General features: G+C 39.5%; 1 protein-coding gene across 1 annotated transcript in view; it reads right to left on the bottom strand.

Annotated features, from left to right (window-relative positions):
- LOC150087933 (anoctamin-4-like) overlaps positions 1–20,276 on the bottom strand; it is a 452,209-nt gene that overhangs the window by 32,195 nt on the left and 399,738 nt on the right. Inside the window, exon 19 of the mRNA XM_090369274.1 lies at positions 18,553–18,607. Coding sequence (XP_090225400.1) covers positions 18,553–18,607 — 55 coding nt within the window. The remainder of the gene's footprint in view (positions 1–18,552; positions 18,608–20,276) is intronic.

Here is a 20,276-nt window from a genome sequence, read left to right as displayed (position 1 = left end):
CACCCCTAAGTAATTTATTTTATTTTGCGCGGCACCCCTACTCAATTTTCTACCTGTTAGATACAATTCTTTCTCTCTGTATATATATATATATATATATATATGTTATATGATATTTATTACAATAATATAATTATAAAAATTACATTTCGTAATACAAATTATATATATACAGTATATAATTTTATTCTTTATACAGAAGTACTAAAGGTAAAGTGCAGCCATTATCAACCCACTGCAGGATGGAAGCCTCCTCAACAATTCATGCTGAGGGAAATGGATCATAATCTGCCACGCTGGTCCAGTGCGGGTTGGCAGATCGACCGTATTCAGCAGTCAGGGGCTGGAACCCCGCTCTACTCAAAGAGCGTGTGCTACTGCACTCCCGCTCCTGTCCGCTCGGCTACGGAGGCCGTTCAGAAGTACTAAGTAAACATCAATTTTAGATCACCACAAAATTAAAAAGATACTGTACACCTTTTTATAACGAAATAAACATATAAATTAAAAAATAATAATAAGTTTAAGTATTGTTGTTGCGGCACCCCGATTGAAAAGCACTGACCTACAGTAATACGAGGCGGATTTGAACTGACGTTCTAGGAGCCGCCCTAAAAATAACACATGTCCACATGTCTATTTATTTAGCGAACCATATTGGTGCGTTTATAGATATATATAATTTCTTAGATGTACATAAAAATTTGCTTTAAGTATAGTAATTCCGATCTTCTTAAATTCTAGCAGAATAAGTGACTACTTAACCCTGTTATGCATTAAATTCACCACCCTTTCTGCCACTTATAAATTTAATATACAGTATATTTCAATATATAATTTTGAATATAAATTTCTGCCACTTCCGCTAATAAATAATCCTTGAAGCAATGAATTTGTCAAATCACTCTATTACTCGGCACATTATTCGTCTATCACATTATTGTTAAGCACGAAAACTTTAGCATCAATTACGCGCTAAATAGAGGGGTTCCCCAAGGAGGATTTCTTTTTGCGACACTTTTCGCTGAAGCCCTTGATCCGTTCCTCTCTGCCTGCAATAACATTCTAATCTACGCGGACGACATGAAAATGTTCTTTCCATCCAGCAATAGTGTTAGCGAGCACAAAGTTGCTGTACAAGCCACACAGCAGTTAACTAACCTGACCAACTGACTGGCTTCGATTGGTCTTGAAATAAACCCTCTCAAAACGGCCCAGATATCCTTCTCCCGAAAGCATAAAAAGCTTAACTTCACTATACTCTTAAATGGTTAACCCAAACAGAAAGTCGAATATCACAAGGATCTAGGAATTACCCGGGACAACAAATTATCCTTCAGGGAGCATTTTGCTACCACAAAAAAAAAAAAAAAAAAAACCCTAGCCGCCATCTGGCGCTCACGACAGGAATTAACTAAGGTACATAATGCTCAACTGGTGAAAGAATACATTGTTAGGTGCGTTGCTCCTGTTGCCTTATACGCTTCGGTCATTTGGTCATCAGCTCCAGAAACGTACACCGATGAGCCAAAACATTATGGCCAGCGAGTCGTTATGCAAATCGAAGCAACTGCAGGTGAACTACGGCGCGTGTGCGGGTCGGGACACGGTATAAAAAACGCCTGATACTGAGCCCCTTTAATCAGTGTTACTCTTGTTCTTCAGATTGGAAAGGCAGCGGACTTAAGCGAGTTTGACAAAGGTCAAATTGTAATGTCTAGACGACTGAGTCAGAGCATATCCGAAATGGCACGGCTGGTGTGATACTCACTGTCAGCCATGATTAGTACCTACCGAAAGTGGTCCGAGGAGGGAAAACACTCGAACTGCCGGTGAGGTGTTGGATGACCACGGCTCATCGATGCTCGAGGTGAGCGAAGGATGGTACGTGGCAACAGAAGGGCGACTGTGGTGCAATTCGCAGGTAATTGGAATGTTGGTGACCGGAGTAATGTGTCACAACACACAGTACATAGACTCTTGCTGAAAATGGGGCTGTGTAGCCGCAGGCCGCTCCGAGTGTCCATGCTAACCACGGTTTGCCAGCGACAGCGCCTACAATGGGCACGCGAGCATCGAAACTGTACCTTGAGTGATTGGAAGAAGGTCGTCTGGTCCAATGAATCTGGTTTCCTGTTGCACCATGCGGATGTCTGCGCGGGTAGCACAGTGTTATCGTCACCTTCCTCGTTACACCAGGTGGGAAATGCCAGGGTTCGAATCGCGTCGATGACGCCAGGAACTTTAATGGGCTTGTTTCACTTCGTGGCCGAGTTAGTCGGGCTCAGGCGTAGATAGCAAGGTTTTTCCCCGGCAACTTGAGTTTTTCGTCTAGAAAAACAAGAAAATCGACCATAGAACACGCAATTTACAGCTATAATACACAATGCACGGCAGATGAATTTAATTATTCGGGTGGCCTAAAAATAATAGGTTTTTTTTTTTTTTTTTGCACCATTTTTTTTGTACGTGTGCGTCGTTTACCTGGGAAAGTGCTTGCGCCTGGATGCACTGTGGGACGAAAACAAGCCGGTGGCGGCAGTGTCATGCTTTGGGCGACGTTCTGCTGGGATACCCTGGTCCAGTCTTCCATGTGCCGGACAGTCTGACGTCTACCACCTACCTAAACATCATTGCTGACCAGGTACACCCTTTCATGGCAACGGTCTTCCCCTCTGGCGGTGCCGTCTTTCAGCAGGATAATGCGCCATGCCACACCGCCCGGATTGTTCGAGACTGGTTTGCGGAACATGAGGAAGACTTCCAAGTTTTCCCTGGCCTCCAAATTCTCCAGACATCAATCCTAATGAGCATCTGTGTGGTTTGTGTTGGAACAGCAACTCCGATCTGCAGCGTCTCAACCACGGACCTTACAGGAACTTAAAGGATCTGCTGGTTACGTGTTGGTACCAGATACCACAAGACACATTTAGAAATCTTGTACCGTCCATGCCTCTCCGGGTACGAGCTTTTGGCTGCACGTGAAGGACCAACATCATATTAGGTAGGTGGTCATAATGTTTTGGCTCATTGGTGTATGTTAAAACCTTCCTAAGATATTATAACATGTGGGACGTTAAAAAGGGGTAGCTATAAAGAGCTTCGACTGTGTAATACTATTTATACGATTAGAAGAATGACAGAGAGTGATTAAGGAAGCGTGTTTTATTCGACAGTACGGTGGAGGATATTTTTAGAGGGTGATTTAATTTTCCTGTTCTTATGCAAATTTTTCATGTTCTTGTAGTTTTTTTGTGATAATTTCTATAAACTTACCAGAACTGTTCATATTTCATGTAACCTCGGTATCGAGACATCAACAAGCCATTCTATTTATGTATGCATTTTTTTAGGAATGAGATGATGTTTCGTAGCCACTTTCTGATTAAATATTACTAAAAATATTTAAATTATTACTTAAATATCACTGATATAATTTAGATCGGCTAATATTTAAGATCAATATGCGTTCCAAAATTAGTGAATTTATATTTTGAATTACATTATATTTTGTTTTATTATTTTCGAAATTTTCAGAGTTTAATATCCAGTTAATCTACACAAATATTATTTTAATATTTTAATATAATATTTAACCGAATTAATTTTCGCAACGGAACATATAGTTTAATTTGCTATCATAACATGAATCAAAGCGGCGCCACTTTCTTGTTAAGTTGATGTCCAAGTTGTCGTTTGGTGTATGTGTGTGATGCAGCCATTAGTGTGATATACGAATAATAATCTTTATTTGTACAGAATTGTTGCTGTTTAGTTAAAGAATCGTAATTGCGCATAAAGGTAATAAGTAATAATTTGATATACTTTGTCGTTATTATTTTTCTTTTACTTCAATTAGTTGCAGTGTTTCACTTTCTTTAATCATCATATATCATACAGTTATGTATACTATAATGCTGTAAAGCGATTATTTCACGATGAACTATATTTTCACGCAGTACATAATTAAACGTGGAATTTAATTTATGACTCGGATGTATATTTTACACTTAATTAGGCATGGTGTATAGACTGTGCCATGAGTGCCTAAAAATTACGCACAAGTTTTCATAGTAGCGCTGATTCATAGTATCAATATATCGCTGACTTTCTAAAGAATCCATTTTGAGTGCTCACTTGTTTATTTGGTTTTATTTTGATTGCGAAGTTGCTTCAAATCTGAAGCTTTTGCTCACGAGTATGTGAGCAAAATGCTATCAAATGAAATAATAAGAGTGACGTCATTGGGAAGTTTAGTATTCTCTCATTATGGCTTCCACCTTCGATTTGCATCAAGTGAGTAAAACCAGGGAATTGTGGTCGCGGTTTAATTAAATTATAAGTATACTGCTGTTAAAATACTCTATGTGCATTGCGATTGATCCATTAATTGAAATTCTACTACGAGTGATGAAGGATTGGGATTTTTTCAGTTATTTTTATTGATTTTTATATATTTTTAAATAATATTTATTTTGAATAATTTAATTTTTTTTTTCAATGATTGTAGTGAAAAAAAAAAAAGAATTCCTACTGTCTACATTCAAATGCTGTCTTCTTTTTTAATGTCAGGTAGTGAACAATTTAAACGATTTCTAGTATACTCACACCGAAAAAAAAAAAAAAAAAAGAAAGAAAAAAAATGACAGGCGTGTAAGAGCATGTCGCCTAACCATTTTTTTGATAATTTAAAATATTTGGACGCGTCCAATTAAGGATTAACATTAATTTTTAGTTGAAATAACATAAACGTATTTGTATTCAACCATGGACCCCAGTACACCAGGCCCATTCGTTACTATTAATTTTTAGTGTTTCGCAAACGTCGTTTTCAAATCATTGCATTGTCTCTTGTTTTTCATTTATTAAGTGTAGGAAATGTGTGAACTTTAGTGAAAACAAAATCATAAATACAACTTTAATCCAAGCCTAAAAACTTGTTGTTAATGGAGGTTTTACTGCACGACGGCAGCTAAAGATAAACTTGGGTGCTTATCGTCGGCTCTGGCTGAGTATTTGAGTGTAGCGATTAAAAAATAAAGACGACTATATAGTACTAGGAAAAAATAACACTGAAGATAAAAACTTCGTTCAAGGTAAGTATTAATTGTGCGCGTTATTTGTATTCGTTATTTAAATATGATTTAAAGAGGGTTACTGGACAACTTAGAGGGGGAGGAGGTCGAATTAATTTTTTTTTTTGCTTCAGGCATAGTAGTCGAACTTGCGAATGGGTTTTACGTATAATTTTCTCAAGCAGAGGCACAAGGAACAATATTAATAGTATTGTATTCATTAAAATTATGTTTGGAAAATTATTTTTAGTAAATTTAAATTGTATGCTCTCAGTATGTATTTATTTTATAAAATGCTTATATTTATCCTTTAAAATGCATTATGGCCAAAGTGTTTATAATTGTTTGCAACTTGCTTTGATTAAAGCATAATCATTGTAATCAAAAGTAAGTGGTGTATTTATTTCTTGCCAAATTAACTAAAATAAAATCATTAATTTTATTCATTGGAAGAGGTCGAACAAATTGATTTATCATTTTATAGGGTCGAAAAATTTGGTTGATCATTTTATGGGATCTCTGTTTCCCAAAGTTCGAGAATCTCCGCCTTAAAAATTCATAAATTCTTTAGTAGTGTCACTTAAAAAAAGAAAATCCTATCAGCTATACAATTTTCCATTTTTCAAAGCCAACTACGTATACCGAAATCGGTATAGTTGTCTGTACAATACACTGACTGACCACTTTATTAGGTATACCTATCCTTTTCATGAACTGGAATGTCACATGACAATATCCTTCAGTAACAGCATCACGTTAATACCATACAATGTAAAGCAGGTTGACAGATAGGTAACGATGCTGTATGTGTGCAATTCAATGTGAGAATGAACTTTGAGTGACTTTCAACGTGACATGGTAGTCGGCGCCAGACGCGCTGGTATGGGTATTTTGGAAACTGCAGTCCTGCCCTGGTATTCACGTACCATTGTGTCTCTTGTTTATCGAGGTCGATCCAATAACCGTCTGCGCGGTAGCACAGTGGTATCATCACCATCCTCCCAACACCGGATGGAAAAGGTCCGGGCTCGAATCCCGTCGATGACGCGAGGAACTTTAATGGGCTTTTTTCACTATGTGGCTAAGTTAGTCGATCTCGGGCGTAGATAGCAAGTTTTTCCCCTCAGAAACTGGTGTTTTTCGTCCAGCAAAACAGACAAATCGACCATAGAATACACGCAATTAACAGACATAAGACACTCAGCACGGCAAATGAATTTAATTATTCGGGTGGCCTAAAAATAATAGTTTTTTTTTTTGGTTTTAGTCGAATAACCAAGTAAAATCTAGATAACGACGATCCCGTGATGTAGGAAACAGCTTGTTGATGCGAAGGCTAACCAAATAACGACGACCCCAGTACAACAGTTGTAACCAACGAGGCATTTCAGAACGCACAATCGTCGTACCTTGTCACGAAGGGGGGGGGGGGTATCGTAGCTGACAACTTAACCAGGTTTCATATTTTGTTGCAAACAAAAAGGTATGATTACAGGGCTCATGAACACAAACACTGGGCAGTAGAGGATTGGGATAAATGTTGTCTGGTCTGACCGATACTAGTTACTGCTGTTTCACCCTGATGGAAGAACCAGAATATGGCAAAAAACTGCATGAATCCATGTGCCTATTCTCCTTGGTGTCAGGCGCCTCCGTAACCAGGTGGGCAGGAGGCTCCTGACACCTTTCCGCATCCTCAGTATTTGGTGGTCACGGGTTCGAGCCCGTGACCACCAAATACGGAGGATGCGGAAAGGTCAGGGAATGACCACCGCATATCCCCGGAGCAATATGGCCTTAGTTGCTAATGCTCCTAAAAACCAAATAACAAACAAACAAACCTTGGTGTCAAGAGTGAAGGCTGGTAGCAGCGATGTAATTATGTGGGATGTGTTTTTGTGATGCACACTGGACCTCTTGGTACCAGTAGAGCAATATGTGGATACCACAGGTTATTTGAAAATTGTGTCCAATCAGGCGTATCCCTTCATGACTATAGGGTATCCATATTGGTTCTTCCTGTAGGATATTGCGCCGTCATAAGGCCATAATTGTACAGAACTGGTTCCAGGAACATGAGAGTGAATTCAGTCTGCTATGGTGGCCTTTCCAGTCACCAGAATCTCATTCAAATTGAACACCTGGGTATGAGGTGGAACGAGCACTTCCGAGCAGAGATCTATCTAATTTGTAACGGCTGTGGGAAGCAATTCAGTCAACATGGCCCAGCATCCCCATGGCACGCTTTTTTCACCTAGTTGAGTCCAGGCCACGACGAATCCAACCTCTTCTGAGGGCTAAAGAGGGTGGGGGATATTCAATGTTAGGTAGGTGTACACAATGTGTCCACTTAATATATTTAACTAATTGTAAGAATTTTTCTTTCGATTCAACGTAGGGTTCCCAGACTTCCTTGATTTTTGATGTATGACCAGGCATCCGCGAATTTGTGTAGGCAAAATTTTAGACGCTGGAAGGCAATGATTAAATAAATCCTTTGCAAATGACTGTAATATATCCAACAAGAGTTTTCATTGTTCGATAAATTATTGAGAATATAACAAGGTGTAATAGCATTTATTTTAAAATTCGTTTTCATGTCCAAAAATAAACTGTAAGGTTTATATAGTGCATGAACTAAGCTATAAGTAAGTTGTATTAAGCAAGAATTTGGTGTTGCTGCATGTTACTACTTATTTTTTTATTGTGGGTAATAATCATTACATTTTAATTATTTAAAATAAAATGTAATTATAAATAGATAATGTGATCGATGTAAGGAAGCTGTAATTATTAAACATCATTCTTGAGGGAGATAATTATGTTAACGACTCCTAAGCAGAACTTACGCTGTCCAGTCAAAATATTACACGTGTTGCCAAGCGAATGGCGGCGCCCATGCCTCAACGATGGTCGTGGTGAACGTAGGGTGTCCCGCTTTGTGCGACCCAGTAGACGGAAAAAAGTGAAACAGCTGACCATGGACACTGGTCGAACAGAAGGAGGCGGGTAATGGGAGTGTTTTGGTATGGGGGTTGTTTTCCTGGAAATCTCTTTGGAGCCCCATACCCCTAGACTGCACTATAAATGCTAAAAACTACCGGTACCTATCCATTGTGGTACACAGCAAGCAGTGTATTGTTTCATGTGGTTTACACCATACATATCCATTTCTATAATTTCAAAGAAGTTTTGGCGAGATTCATGCGTTCACCAAATTTGCCCAAGCTCTGTTCCCAGACGGAAGACCCTACCGCCTACTCATACTGGGAACCATGATGATGTCTGGACTTTAGCCACCTGAATGCTCCTACCATATGTTTCAAAGGCTCTACTCTGCCAAATATATCTTCTAACCCTGTCTTTGGCCAGAGTAGGATTGTAGTGATCTTTGAACACTACTACTGCGATTTTGGTGATACCACCCGATTCCCTTGCTGTGTGACTTTCTTCCCTTTTTCCGGGACTTGTTCCCTTCCCCTTTCTTTCGCCTGGTCGACCTTGCTCCGCCGAACTCAGGCGGCTGCCTTCTCTACAGCCACTACACTTTCTCCCAGCTTTACTCCCTTCTTTCAATATACCACCATGTTCTACTATAATATATATTTTTAACAAACACACACACAAACACACATATACAGGGTGTTTCAGTTAAACGTTTCAGAACTTCTAAGAGGGGTAGGGTACATCCTGACAACTCGAAATGATATAGCAATGTGGGGTCGGAAATGCTTTCCTGAAGCGGTGTTGTACACAGAAGCACCATAAAGAAAAGAGACCGTAAGTGAGAAATCGTTTTAATAATACATGAAAAGAAGCAAAAGGTACATGGATTAAAGTAAGTGTTCGAAGTTTCTTCCACGGGCTACAATGCACGCCTCACATCTCCGACGCATGGACATCCGAACATTCTGGAATACTCCAGGCGAATTTCGAATTTCTTGAACAAGAACGCCAAGTTAGTAGGATGGATGATTACACGAACGCAGAGTTAGCCGATATGCATTTGGCGTACGGGGCTGCAAATTGTAGTGGGCCAGCCGCACAGCGTTTGTACGCGGAACGATATCCGACGAGGCGTATTCCCAGTCATAATTTCTTTGCAAGACTGCACCAGAGGTTAGCTGAGAGAGGTTCATTTGAAAGAGCTGACAGGGACAGGGTAAGAACAGCACGGACTCCAGCCGTCGAACAGAATGTGCTGCAGCATGTACAGGGGAATCCAAGAACGAGTACACGAAGTCTAGCAAACGCAGTCGGGGTTTCCCATTGCAGCGTCTGGAGGATTCTCCGAGAACAAGACATGCATCCGTTTCACGTGCAGCGTGAAACGGATGCATGTCTTGTTCCAGACACAGCAACCGGAGGATTATGCACCTCGTATTGCTTTCGCACAGTGGTACCTTGGAAAATGTGCTACAAATCCCCTTTTTCCTGCTGAAGTGTTGTTTTCCGATGAGGCATCCTTCACAAGGAATTTTCAACACGCATAACGACCATATCTGGGCGGTCGAGAACCCGCATGCAATACGACGTCGTGCAGCACAGATTCGATTTTCGGTCAATGTATGGGCCGGTATTATGGGAGATCACCTCATCGGACCTTACCTGTTACCGTGTCGTCTAACCGGACCTATCTACTTGATCTTTCTGCAGCAAGTATTGCCACAACTTTTGAGAGATGAACAGATTTCTGCATCGACGCAACAGACAATGTGGTTCCAACACGATGGAGCCCCTGCCCATTATAGCGGAGATGTTCGTAACTACCTGGATGTCACATTTGGTCAACAGTGGATCGAACGTGGTGGTCCCGTGCGTTGGCCTGCTCGGTCACCCGACCTATCATGTCTTGATTTTTATTTCTGGGGTCATATGAAATCGCTAGTTTATGACACCCCTGTTGACAATGCTGAGGAGCTGGTTGCAAGAATCGCAGTAGCTGCCGAAGAAATTCGAAATTCGCCTGGAGTATTCCAGAATGTTCGGATGTCCATGCGTCGGAGATGTGAGGCGTGCATTGTAGCCCGTGGAAGAAACTTCGAACACTTACTTTAATCCATGTACCTTTTGCTTCTTTTCATGTATTATTAAAACGATTTCTCACTTACGGTCTCTTTTCTTTATGGTGCTTCTGTGTACAACACCGCTTCAGGAAAGCATTTCCGACCCCACATTGCTATATGATTTCGAGTTGTCAGGATGTACCCTACCCCTCTTAGAAGTTCTGAAACGTTTAACTGAAACACCCTGTATATATATTTTTTTTTTTACTTAGTCTCCGCTCAGGAAGCTGAGGCGACCCTGACGGAGACCAGCCAGAGAAAAATGAGCAGCCTGGCTACCTCCTAGCGGTGTGTGCAGGGATTGTGAAACTGTGGCTAAATGCTAGAACAGAACGACAGAACCAAACACAATACTAAACATTCACACATTTTCTGGCTTTTACAGTCGTACTTACTGTATTTTTCACACGTACATATGGCGCAGATGCACAGACAGCGCCTGACCTTAACACTATGCACAGTCAAAACGTGTGACTTTCATATTCCCCAATCGCTATCTGTTTTTTTTTTTTTTTTTTTTTAATATAGGTCCTGTCACCGAAAGTTCAGGGAATTAGGTTTCAAGACCTTCCAGAGAATAATGTACAGCCTGGCTTAGTTCTTAGCGGTGTACGCGCAACGTGGGGTCCCATTAGGGGGTTTTGCTGCCAAAAGCCAGACCACAACAACAGAACCCAACATAATACTTCTCACATACCACACACAATACTTTTGTCTGGCTTTTACAGAGTAATGTATGGCTTTTACAGAGTAATGCTTTTCCGATGAATCACGCTTTCTGTTATGCCCTATGGATGGCAGGTGGAGGGTACGGCGTAAAACTACAGAGAAGAATCACTTCAATGTCCTCATCCAACAGAAGGAGGCAGGTAGTGGCAGTGTTTTGGTATGGGGTTGTTTTCCGTTTTCTTGGGAATTTCTTTGGAGCCCCATACTCCTAGATCGCACTCTGAATGCTAAAATCTACCTATCCATTGTGTTACACAGCAAGCGGCGTATTGTTTCATGTGGTTTACTCCATACAAATCCATTTCTATGATTTCAAAGTTTTGGCGAGATTCATCAAACCATATAACCTTCCTCTTCTTTCCTTTCTAGTCTACTCTTTTCGCTCTTGACATCATTCTAAGCTCTTTTTCCTTTCGCTTCCATAATTAACTGGTTGCGGTTGGCTGGTTGCTTACTTGTTTAGGGGTTTTATGGCGCATAAACTGGTTGCGGAGTTGTCGCTGATTGTCATAGTCCATTCTCTGCAAGGTTTCCACATGGCGTAAGCAGTATAATGCAGTGTTTTCCCAAATATTTTTGCTCGTGGACCCCTTTTAGTTTCGAAAAATAACCACGGATCCTCACATCCTAGCTCACTTAAAAAAGGAGGTGTCCAGACGATAGGTATCCAAAATTAAAAATTTATATATCAGAACTGATTTATTATTTATTATATGTTTACAATCTACCTTTTCAGACTGGCATAAAAAGTAACTGAATAATAAACTGTCAATGTTTGGGTATACTGTATATACAATCAATCGTACCTAGTGTGAAGAATGGTGTTATTTTTTGTCTCACAAAGTCCTTTTTTTTGGGAGTGATTGTGGACAGGTAAAGCGGCCCCTAGGCAAAAAATAAAAAAAAAAATCTGGCAAATGCGCCATACATAGAGAAATAGTATAGTACAGTATACAATTATTTACAATACAAATTTCACATTACAAATCAACTGTACTGTGCAATGGTCATCCCCTCAGCTACAGCACAAGAACCTGGCAAGTAGGCTATAGCAGAAACCGATGAAGAGACACTGTTGTGGACAAGTGATTGTGTGAATTCTCATGTTGAGTGCGGCGACATCCAGTCTGTAAAGATTTTTGGATTTTGTTTTAAAAAATAAGTAGGCCTGACGTAGCCGAGTGGTCAGGTGTGCGAGTGCAGTAGCACACGCTCTTTGAGTCGACCGGGTTACAAGGTCGTGACTACGATTAACAATTTGTATTGATTGATTTATTGTAAACTCCACTGACCTAGTGACATTTTTTTTTTAATTCAAATTAGCCATTACAGAAATTATCCACGGATCCCCTGGCAAGTGTTCACAGTTCCCTTGGGATCCGTGGAGCACATTTTGGGAACCACTGGTATAATGTATAGTACACAGTATTCAATGTCCTGCTGCTCCAGGGGTTCCTCCAAACTCTGCGATGTAACTTTGTGACACAATACAAACTCTGTGAATGACAGATTGTGTGGTTTGCGTTATATTGTGTAGGGGTTATGTTCATCTGGCCTCTTAGCCGTGGTGCCCTTGCAGCACCTTAGTCCCCCCCCCCCCCCCCGTTGCCTTCCAGAACCACGTGGAGGTAGACCAGGTAATAGGGTAAGGTAAGATCACTGGCTTAGCGAACCCCATCATTGCCTGAGCTTGCCAAGGAGGGCTCTTAAAAAAAAAAGTAGATATTTTTGTTGGAGGAGAGCGCGGGTGTGAAGGTGAAGAAGGTGGATGGTAAGAAGACTTACACCAGAAATTAGATGATAAGGGAACAGAGGGGCACCCCTATAGAGGCAACTCACCCTCTACAAGAGGTACTGTTAAGAGTAGAAAAAGTGTTTAGGGTAGTAGAATCCACCAGGAGAAAATTAGGGAGTGGTGAAGGAAGTTGACATGGCCCTGGGGAAAGAAGAGGTGGTTAACCCCTTAGGGCCAGACTGCCCTGAGTGAGGGCGCAGGTCACCATTCTTGTCGGCTAAGTCAAAATGAGTCCCAATACTGGTCAGACCAGCTGAAACCAGGGTCAAGGAAAAGGAAACAGCAGGGCAGAGCACTGGTGCTTTCAAGATATGTTGCTCCCAACTCTAGTCATAATCGGGGGGGGGGGGGATCTGTCTACCATGAGAACACAATACATCCACACCAGTTGGGCGCACACCTATCATTCCTACATGTACACAAGGCACAATTTTTTTTATTACGTATACTGGTATTTAGGTACACAATTCGCTGTAACACTGACACAGTTGCACCCACCCATTTTTCCCCCTCTCTCTTGCACTTTCGCTCAAACAAAAACTTAAAAGCATCACATGCAATGTGTTTTTTTTTTTTTTTTTTTTTCTTATGAATAAGGCACATGGCATTCACCTGATCATCGCAAAGTTCACACTTGACCAATTCATTCATTCTACAGATGCACATCTTAGCCTGAAAGGAGAGATTTTTTTTTTTTACGGAGTGTACAATTCATTAAAACATTAAACAGTCAATTGGACATTCTCATCCATTGAGCATTTATCTCCATTTGTCACAGCATTCTGATTATAGACGGCACACACTTTTTTTTTTTTTTTTCAAGCTACAGTAGGATATTTGTTCAAGGTGCGTGGCATTTCTTTTAACCCCCCCCCAGCCCAAGAAAGGCCCCGCGCGCACGCACGCACACACACATTTGAACGTATGCATTTGGCCAACAATTTCTCTCTCCTGCCTGAAGCTCGTGCCAGAAGAAGAACACGGCTGGGTTGCACCTTGATTTGGAATTTAGTGTTGGTAAAACGCAGATTTTCCCGGCGAAAGATTTGGGATTTGTTCTCAGCCTCCCTGCAACCAGGGCAGGAGCAGCCAAAAGTTAATGACCAAAAGTTAATTTTAAACCGGAGGCACCGCCGGAAGTGGGGGTAAGCCAAGAAGAGGCCTCTCCACAATGTTGAGCCTCTGAGTGAACTTGGCAGGTTTAAATTTAGATATATTTTTTCAAATATTTTTATTTTACAGGCCATATAAAGGCACCTAGTTCCCATGAATAGAGACCCCACGGTCTATATTTATGGGATCATTTTCGTTACCCCGTGAGCAGGGCAAATCGATTTATCCCCAAATAGGATTCCTCCCGCCGGACAGGACAAAGGCTGATAAGAGGAGATATTTGGGGTCCCTAACTCATAGCAGGGGACTGCTAGGGTGGATGAAGGGTACCTCCTCAGGAACAGCAAGAGTTACCTTTGGTTTTTAGTTTACTCCACCCACCAGACAGCGCGAGTAGTACTGAGTTTACGATGTCTTGCATTGAAAGCATCAGTGAATTGTACTGTTGTTTGATAACTGTCCTCCATAACTCAATTTCAAAGGCCAGATTCTTCGTTCCCCGTTCTAGACCTTGTAGTCTTACTGCCTGCCTGTGTTGGTGTCTGCTTTTTACTAATTTTTTGATTCATGGAAAATTCGAATAACTTGGAACACTCAGCAAGAGTAACTGATTTTACACTATGTGCTCTACGCACACCAATAATCATCCCAAGCTCATTTCCATTGTGAAAAGAAAGCGATAGTGCTAGTCCTCTCACACATCTTTATTAAGATATTTTGCATTACGTCACACGCTTCGTTATTGCATTTATTTGCCAGATTTGCACATATACACTCCAAAACACAGATTCTCAGTTCTAATAAAATCGTCAGGCTGTGTATGCTTTGATTTACTGTTTATGTGGGAAATAAATTAAGATCATAAAAGAAAGAGCAATTCACATTATAAAAATGAAAAAGTACTACACATCTAAAGAAACGGTGATTTTGTCCTCATGAATAGAGTTCGGTTTGTAGAAATGGTTACATTGAATTTTCAAAATATCATATGGTACTTAAATTTATTAGAGACCGCATGTAGAGTATTTGCTTGGTATTTAAAAAGATTTTATTCCATTTTTCTTCTTTCTCAGGTGCAGCGAGGTTATTAGTAGTTGGACGAATTCTAGTTTCCTGAAGAGATTGTCTTGGCTGACGTACTATTTCTGGCGTACTTGTGATATCGATTTCCCTCTTGCTCTGTATTCGCTAGCTCAGAATTCTTCTTAGCGTAGTCATAACCACCAAACTTATTCTTCAGTTTAATGTCCTCTGTTATGCCTATTTTTGTTTCTTTTTCGACAACTCAGTACTATACGTCATTTTGTTTTCTATGAGTACTTATTAATAACAAATTCGTATTATATAATAGTGTCTCGGTAATTTTTTTTTTTTTTTTTTGATATTGTATTAAACCTTTTCGTATAACTAATGTATTAGTATTAGTATTAGTATTAGTAACGGCCGCATGGTGCAAGAAAGCCTATGGCTTATGCTGCACCAGCCAAAAAAAAAAAAAAATAAATAAATAAAATAAAAAATAAAAAAAAATAAATCCGAACAAAACAATGATAAAAACAAAAAAATAAAAATAAATAACTAAATAATAATAATTAATAAAATAAAAAAATAAATAAAAAGGAAATTAAACCTATCATCCTATGTGCTTCCCTTACCCGAAAGTACTATCCAGATGACCTTTGAATTTCCCCAAACTGTCGGCCTCTACCACCCATGAAGGCAACTTATTCCAGTAATTTATAACTCGCTGGCTAAAATATAACTTCCTGCAATCCAATCTAAACATTTCCCCCCGTAACTTGAATTTATGTCCCCTAGTTCTAGCATCATTTATAATCTTGAAAATTTTGTCCTCATTCATTTTACTGATGCCTCTCAGAGCCTTAAACACCTCAATCAAATCTCCTCTAAGGTGTCTAGTTTCCAAACTCTGCAACCCACATATTCGAAGTCTTTCTTCATAAGGACGCCCTTTTGCCGATCTCACCAGGCGAGTTACCCTTCTTTGCACCCTTTCAAGAAGCTCGATGTCTTTCTTCAGGTGCGGTCTCCATACTTGAACACAGTATTCCAAGTGTGGTCTAACATAAGCCTTATATAATGGGATTATCACGTCCCTATCTCTACTAGCAAAAGTTCGATAGATCATTGATAGGACACCATGGGCCTTCCTTGCAACCTGTTTACAATGCTCAGAGAATTTCATGTCTGACCGTATCGTAACACCCAAGTCCCTTTCCTCCAGAACTGGCTTTAGTTGAACTCCACCAAGTGAATAAGTTTTTTTGGGATTACTGTTTCCCAGGTGTAATACCTTACACTTTGTTGGATTAAAGCACAGCTGCCATTTTTCTGACCATTCCTGAAGTCTATCTAGGTCTCTCTGAAGAAGCTCAGCTTGACAGTGATCATTAACTACTCTCCCAATTTTAACATCATCTGCAAATTTAGACATCACGCCCTCTATCCCTTCATCAATGTCGTTTATGAAAATTAAAAACAACAGTGGTCCTAATACTGATCCTTGGGGAACCCCACTTCTTACGTCAACCCAATCTGAGGAATAGCCATTTATCACAACCCTCTGCCTCCTGCCCTGAAGCCATCCTTCTATCCATCTAAGGATTTTCCCAGTGATTCCAACCTGTTCCAGCTTATAAAGCAACCGCTCATGTGGGACTGAGTCAAAAGCTTTGCTGAAATCTAAATAAACAATGTCGAAATTATTCCCTAAATCCAGCTCGTGAGTGACCCTTTCGAAATAGCGAACCAGATTTGTTAAACATGATTTTCCCTTTACGAAACCATGCTGAGTATCCTTGAGAATTTCAATTCGATCCAAATGATCCTGAATTCCACCCTTGATCATTGCCTCCATGATTTTCCCTACTACTGAAGTCAGACTGACAGGTCGATAATTTCCAACTTCACTTTTAGAGCCACCCTTATGTATGGGAGATACATTTGCACTTTTCCAATCCAAGGGAATCTCCCCAGAGTCTAATGATGCTCGCATAATTAGCCTCAATGGTTCAATGCACTCGCTTGCCGCCTCTCTTAAGATTATAGGGTATATTCCATCAACTCCAGGAGCCTTACTGCTCTGTAGGCTCGAAAGTTTTTTCATTAAATAATCTTGCGAAATTTCAATATCATTAATTACATATTTTTTAACTTCGCTCCCACAATTTCCCTTTGCCACAAAAGGCTTTTCATTTGTAAATATCGATGCAAAATAACTGTTGAGTTCATCTGCAACGGCAGCTGGTGTATTTATTACTATCCCCTTTCCCTTACATAAAGGTCCGATCTGGTTTGTCCTGCTCTTCTTGGCATTTATATATGTGAAGAATTCTTTATCCCCCTCTTTGCTCTGTTTGCTAGTGATTTCTCATAAACTGCCTTTGCCTGTCGAACCTTTTCTGTGGCTCTATTACACATCACCTTGTAGCTGTTATAGGCTTCAGTACTTTTTATTGTTCTGTAACCTTTCCATGCCACCTTTTTCTGCTCAAGTAATGCGGCAACTTCACTAGTCATCCAACTTGGAACCCTCCTCGTGGAGTATTTTTTTAATGGTATATACGCATTCAAGGCATCTGTGATTAATGTTTTAAAAGCGTACCACAGTTCAATCGTATTCATTCTCTGCGCGATATCTACCCAGTTAATAGAGGCCATGTAGTACCTTAAGGCATCGTAATTTCCTTTTCTGAAATTAAAACCCATTCCTTTGCCTTTTACTTCTGCTACCTCTCTCGTCATCATCCACCGTAGAACTCCGTGATCACTTCCTGCTACTGGTTCCTCTACTGTCAGCCCTGTTATGTCATCTGATTCATGTGTGATGATGAGGTCTAGGATATTCTTTTCTCTAGTATTTTCCCTGACATGTTGATACAAATAACAGTCATCTAGTTGATTTAAAAATTTTGTTCCCCATGTCGAGTTTCCTTCCCATTTACTCCAATCAATTAGAGGCAGATTGAAATCACCCATAATAAGGCATTGACGCTTACTTGCCCATTCCATTTGCATGTAGAGGCTTTTGTCATAATCTTCACAATCACCTGGTCTGTAGATTACTCCTACTCGCATTATACCTTTGTTTCCAACTATCTCACACCATACAGACTCTATACTAGCATGTGAAACGTCTGAATCCGGGAAAGCTATCGTCGCACTCAGGCTGCTTCTGATAAGAAGCATTACCCCACCACCCCTTCTATCTACTCTATCCTTCCTAAATACATTATACAAGCCGTACTGAAACTCATCATCCCCAATTTCCGGGTGGCACCACGTCTCCGTAAGCCCTATTATGTCCTCGTTACTTGTTTTAACCAGCAGTTCGAATTCGCTCATTTTATTGACGACACTTCTAACGTTACTGTATAAACAATTAAGATTTACTGTTCTTGTATATTTAACAACCCTAACACAACCCTTGAAGTTTTTTAGGCTCTCTTCCCTGGCATTAGCTACCCGCCCACGTGAAACGTTTGTGCCCCCAGAACATCTAGATAATACGTCCAGTTGGGGTAACAGATAAGAACTCTTGAGTATGTGCAAGAGTTACTTTGGAAGGATAAATCAATAAACACAAAGTACAAGTATTATTATCTAAACATAATACTATTTAGAGAAAAATACTTGCATTTTGTGTTATATTTACTAGGTCCAGGATCATATTTTAATTTTTGCCATATTTGCAGTGAATTTCAATAGTATTTAATTAGTTTAAGATATTTTCTGGAGTGATTCTATTTCTTACCTGATCCTGTCTGTAACCAAACAACGTTATAGTATCACCAGGGTGACCAAAAAATCTAGACAAAAACAATAAATGAGATTCATTATTGCTGAAAAATAACACTGTTTTGCAACAAATTGTATAAAACTGATTTGGCAGCGGCGTATCATCATGAGCTTGAGCCCCGGTGCATGTAATTTTTTTTTATTTTTATGTAACTTTCTCTTTTCCTTCTAGGTCTACCTGAGTTCAGGGGCTGTGCAACTGCTCCATAATAATGATACCCCACTGCGTTTTAAAAATTTATATATTATAAAAATGTTTTTTATTTCTCCTTTTGGAAAATAATTAAAAAATGAATGCTAGTTTGCATTTCTTTGGATATGTGTTTTTCTGGATATGTGTTTGCATATGTGTTTTTCTCTCTCTAAAAACACATAAACAATCTCGTTTTATGATGCAAAGTTTGTAAAACCTTGACAAATATTCCATACAAATTCCATATATTTATTTTCGATTTAGTGAGAAATATGTTTTTCGTTGTAGGCTTCCATAAAATGCACAATTTTCTTTATAACTCCAATCACGTACTGCAGGTAAACGAACAGAACAGGCGTGTTTTAAGATGGCTCTGGCGGATTAACTGAGGGGAATTAAGATTAGGTGTCTGATAGACAAAATTTTTATTTAAATTTAATTTCTATAATTTTAAATCTTATTTCAGTAAGTTTTGTAAATTTTATTTCACTAATTTTGTGAAATTGAGTTCTACAATATTTTGTATATTTAATTCTTAAAAAAGTATTTAAGCTAAGTTAAATTCTTTCCGGTAACTTCGGTAGCTTAATTTTAACTTCACTAGGGGATAATTTTTGGTAACAGTTTAATTTTATAATATTTTGTTAATTTAAATTCTATAATATATTGTAAATTAAATTTTGTAATCTTGCTTAAGGTTAAATTTTACTTAAATAATGTGAATGGATCCGCTTTCAAATCCTCATCCAAAAACATCATGACTCAGATGGAAAGGATTGCAAGCATTTTCGGTGTGAGTCATGTTTTCGCCGGTTGTATACCCTGCGGCATGTATTCTAAGGTCGGTGTAGTAGAAAACAAAGCTCAGCTGATGCTTCTTTTCTTTGCACCCTATGTAAGGAGTGTACCGATCTGAAATTAAAATCTTGGTGCATCACTAGAAGAATTTCTAGTAATACAAACTTAGGGCATTACTAGAAGAATTTGATTCTCTGAAGAAATGGGTATTGTCCTAGAAACAAATATAATTGGGAACTCGTCAGGGACTTAAGTATCTCATCTCGTGACTTGCAAAGTAATGCACCCCCAATTTAAGTCCCAGAACAAAATAGTCAAATGCATATTGTTCTGTTGAAGGAAATTTAGTTTATTGGGAGACTCTATTGTCAGGGAAACGGGTAACATTTTTTGTAATAGAGATAGGTGGATCCGAACCAGGGTGTGTTTGCTGAGAGCAACAGTTGATGATGTTACAAACAGATTGTCAAAGTTTATTCATCTGCTGACTAACTATATTAAAGGAACACCATCTGACAATTTGTTGGTTAAATATAGGACTACGCTAAAAAAACGCCTCGAGTTCGGTCAGAATGTGTATGTATCTGCAATTCTGCTCAGACACGATAGGAATTATTATATGCTGAAAGCCTTGTGGATTACTCAAGACCTGAGGTTTTTTTTTTAAGGCTTTTGAAAGAATTTTTTAT

This window comes from Mastigoproctus giganteus, chromosome 3 (genome assembly GCF_048544385.1).
Source record: "Mastigoproctus giganteus isolate SK-2022 chromosome 3, ASM4854438v1, whole genome shotgun sequence".
In the NCBI taxonomy this organism is placed as follows: Eukaryota; Metazoa; Arthropoda; class Arachnida; order Uropygi; family Thelyphonidae; genus Mastigoproctus; species Mastigoproctus giganteus.
This window is presented reverse-complemented; position numbering and strand designations above follow the sequence as displayed.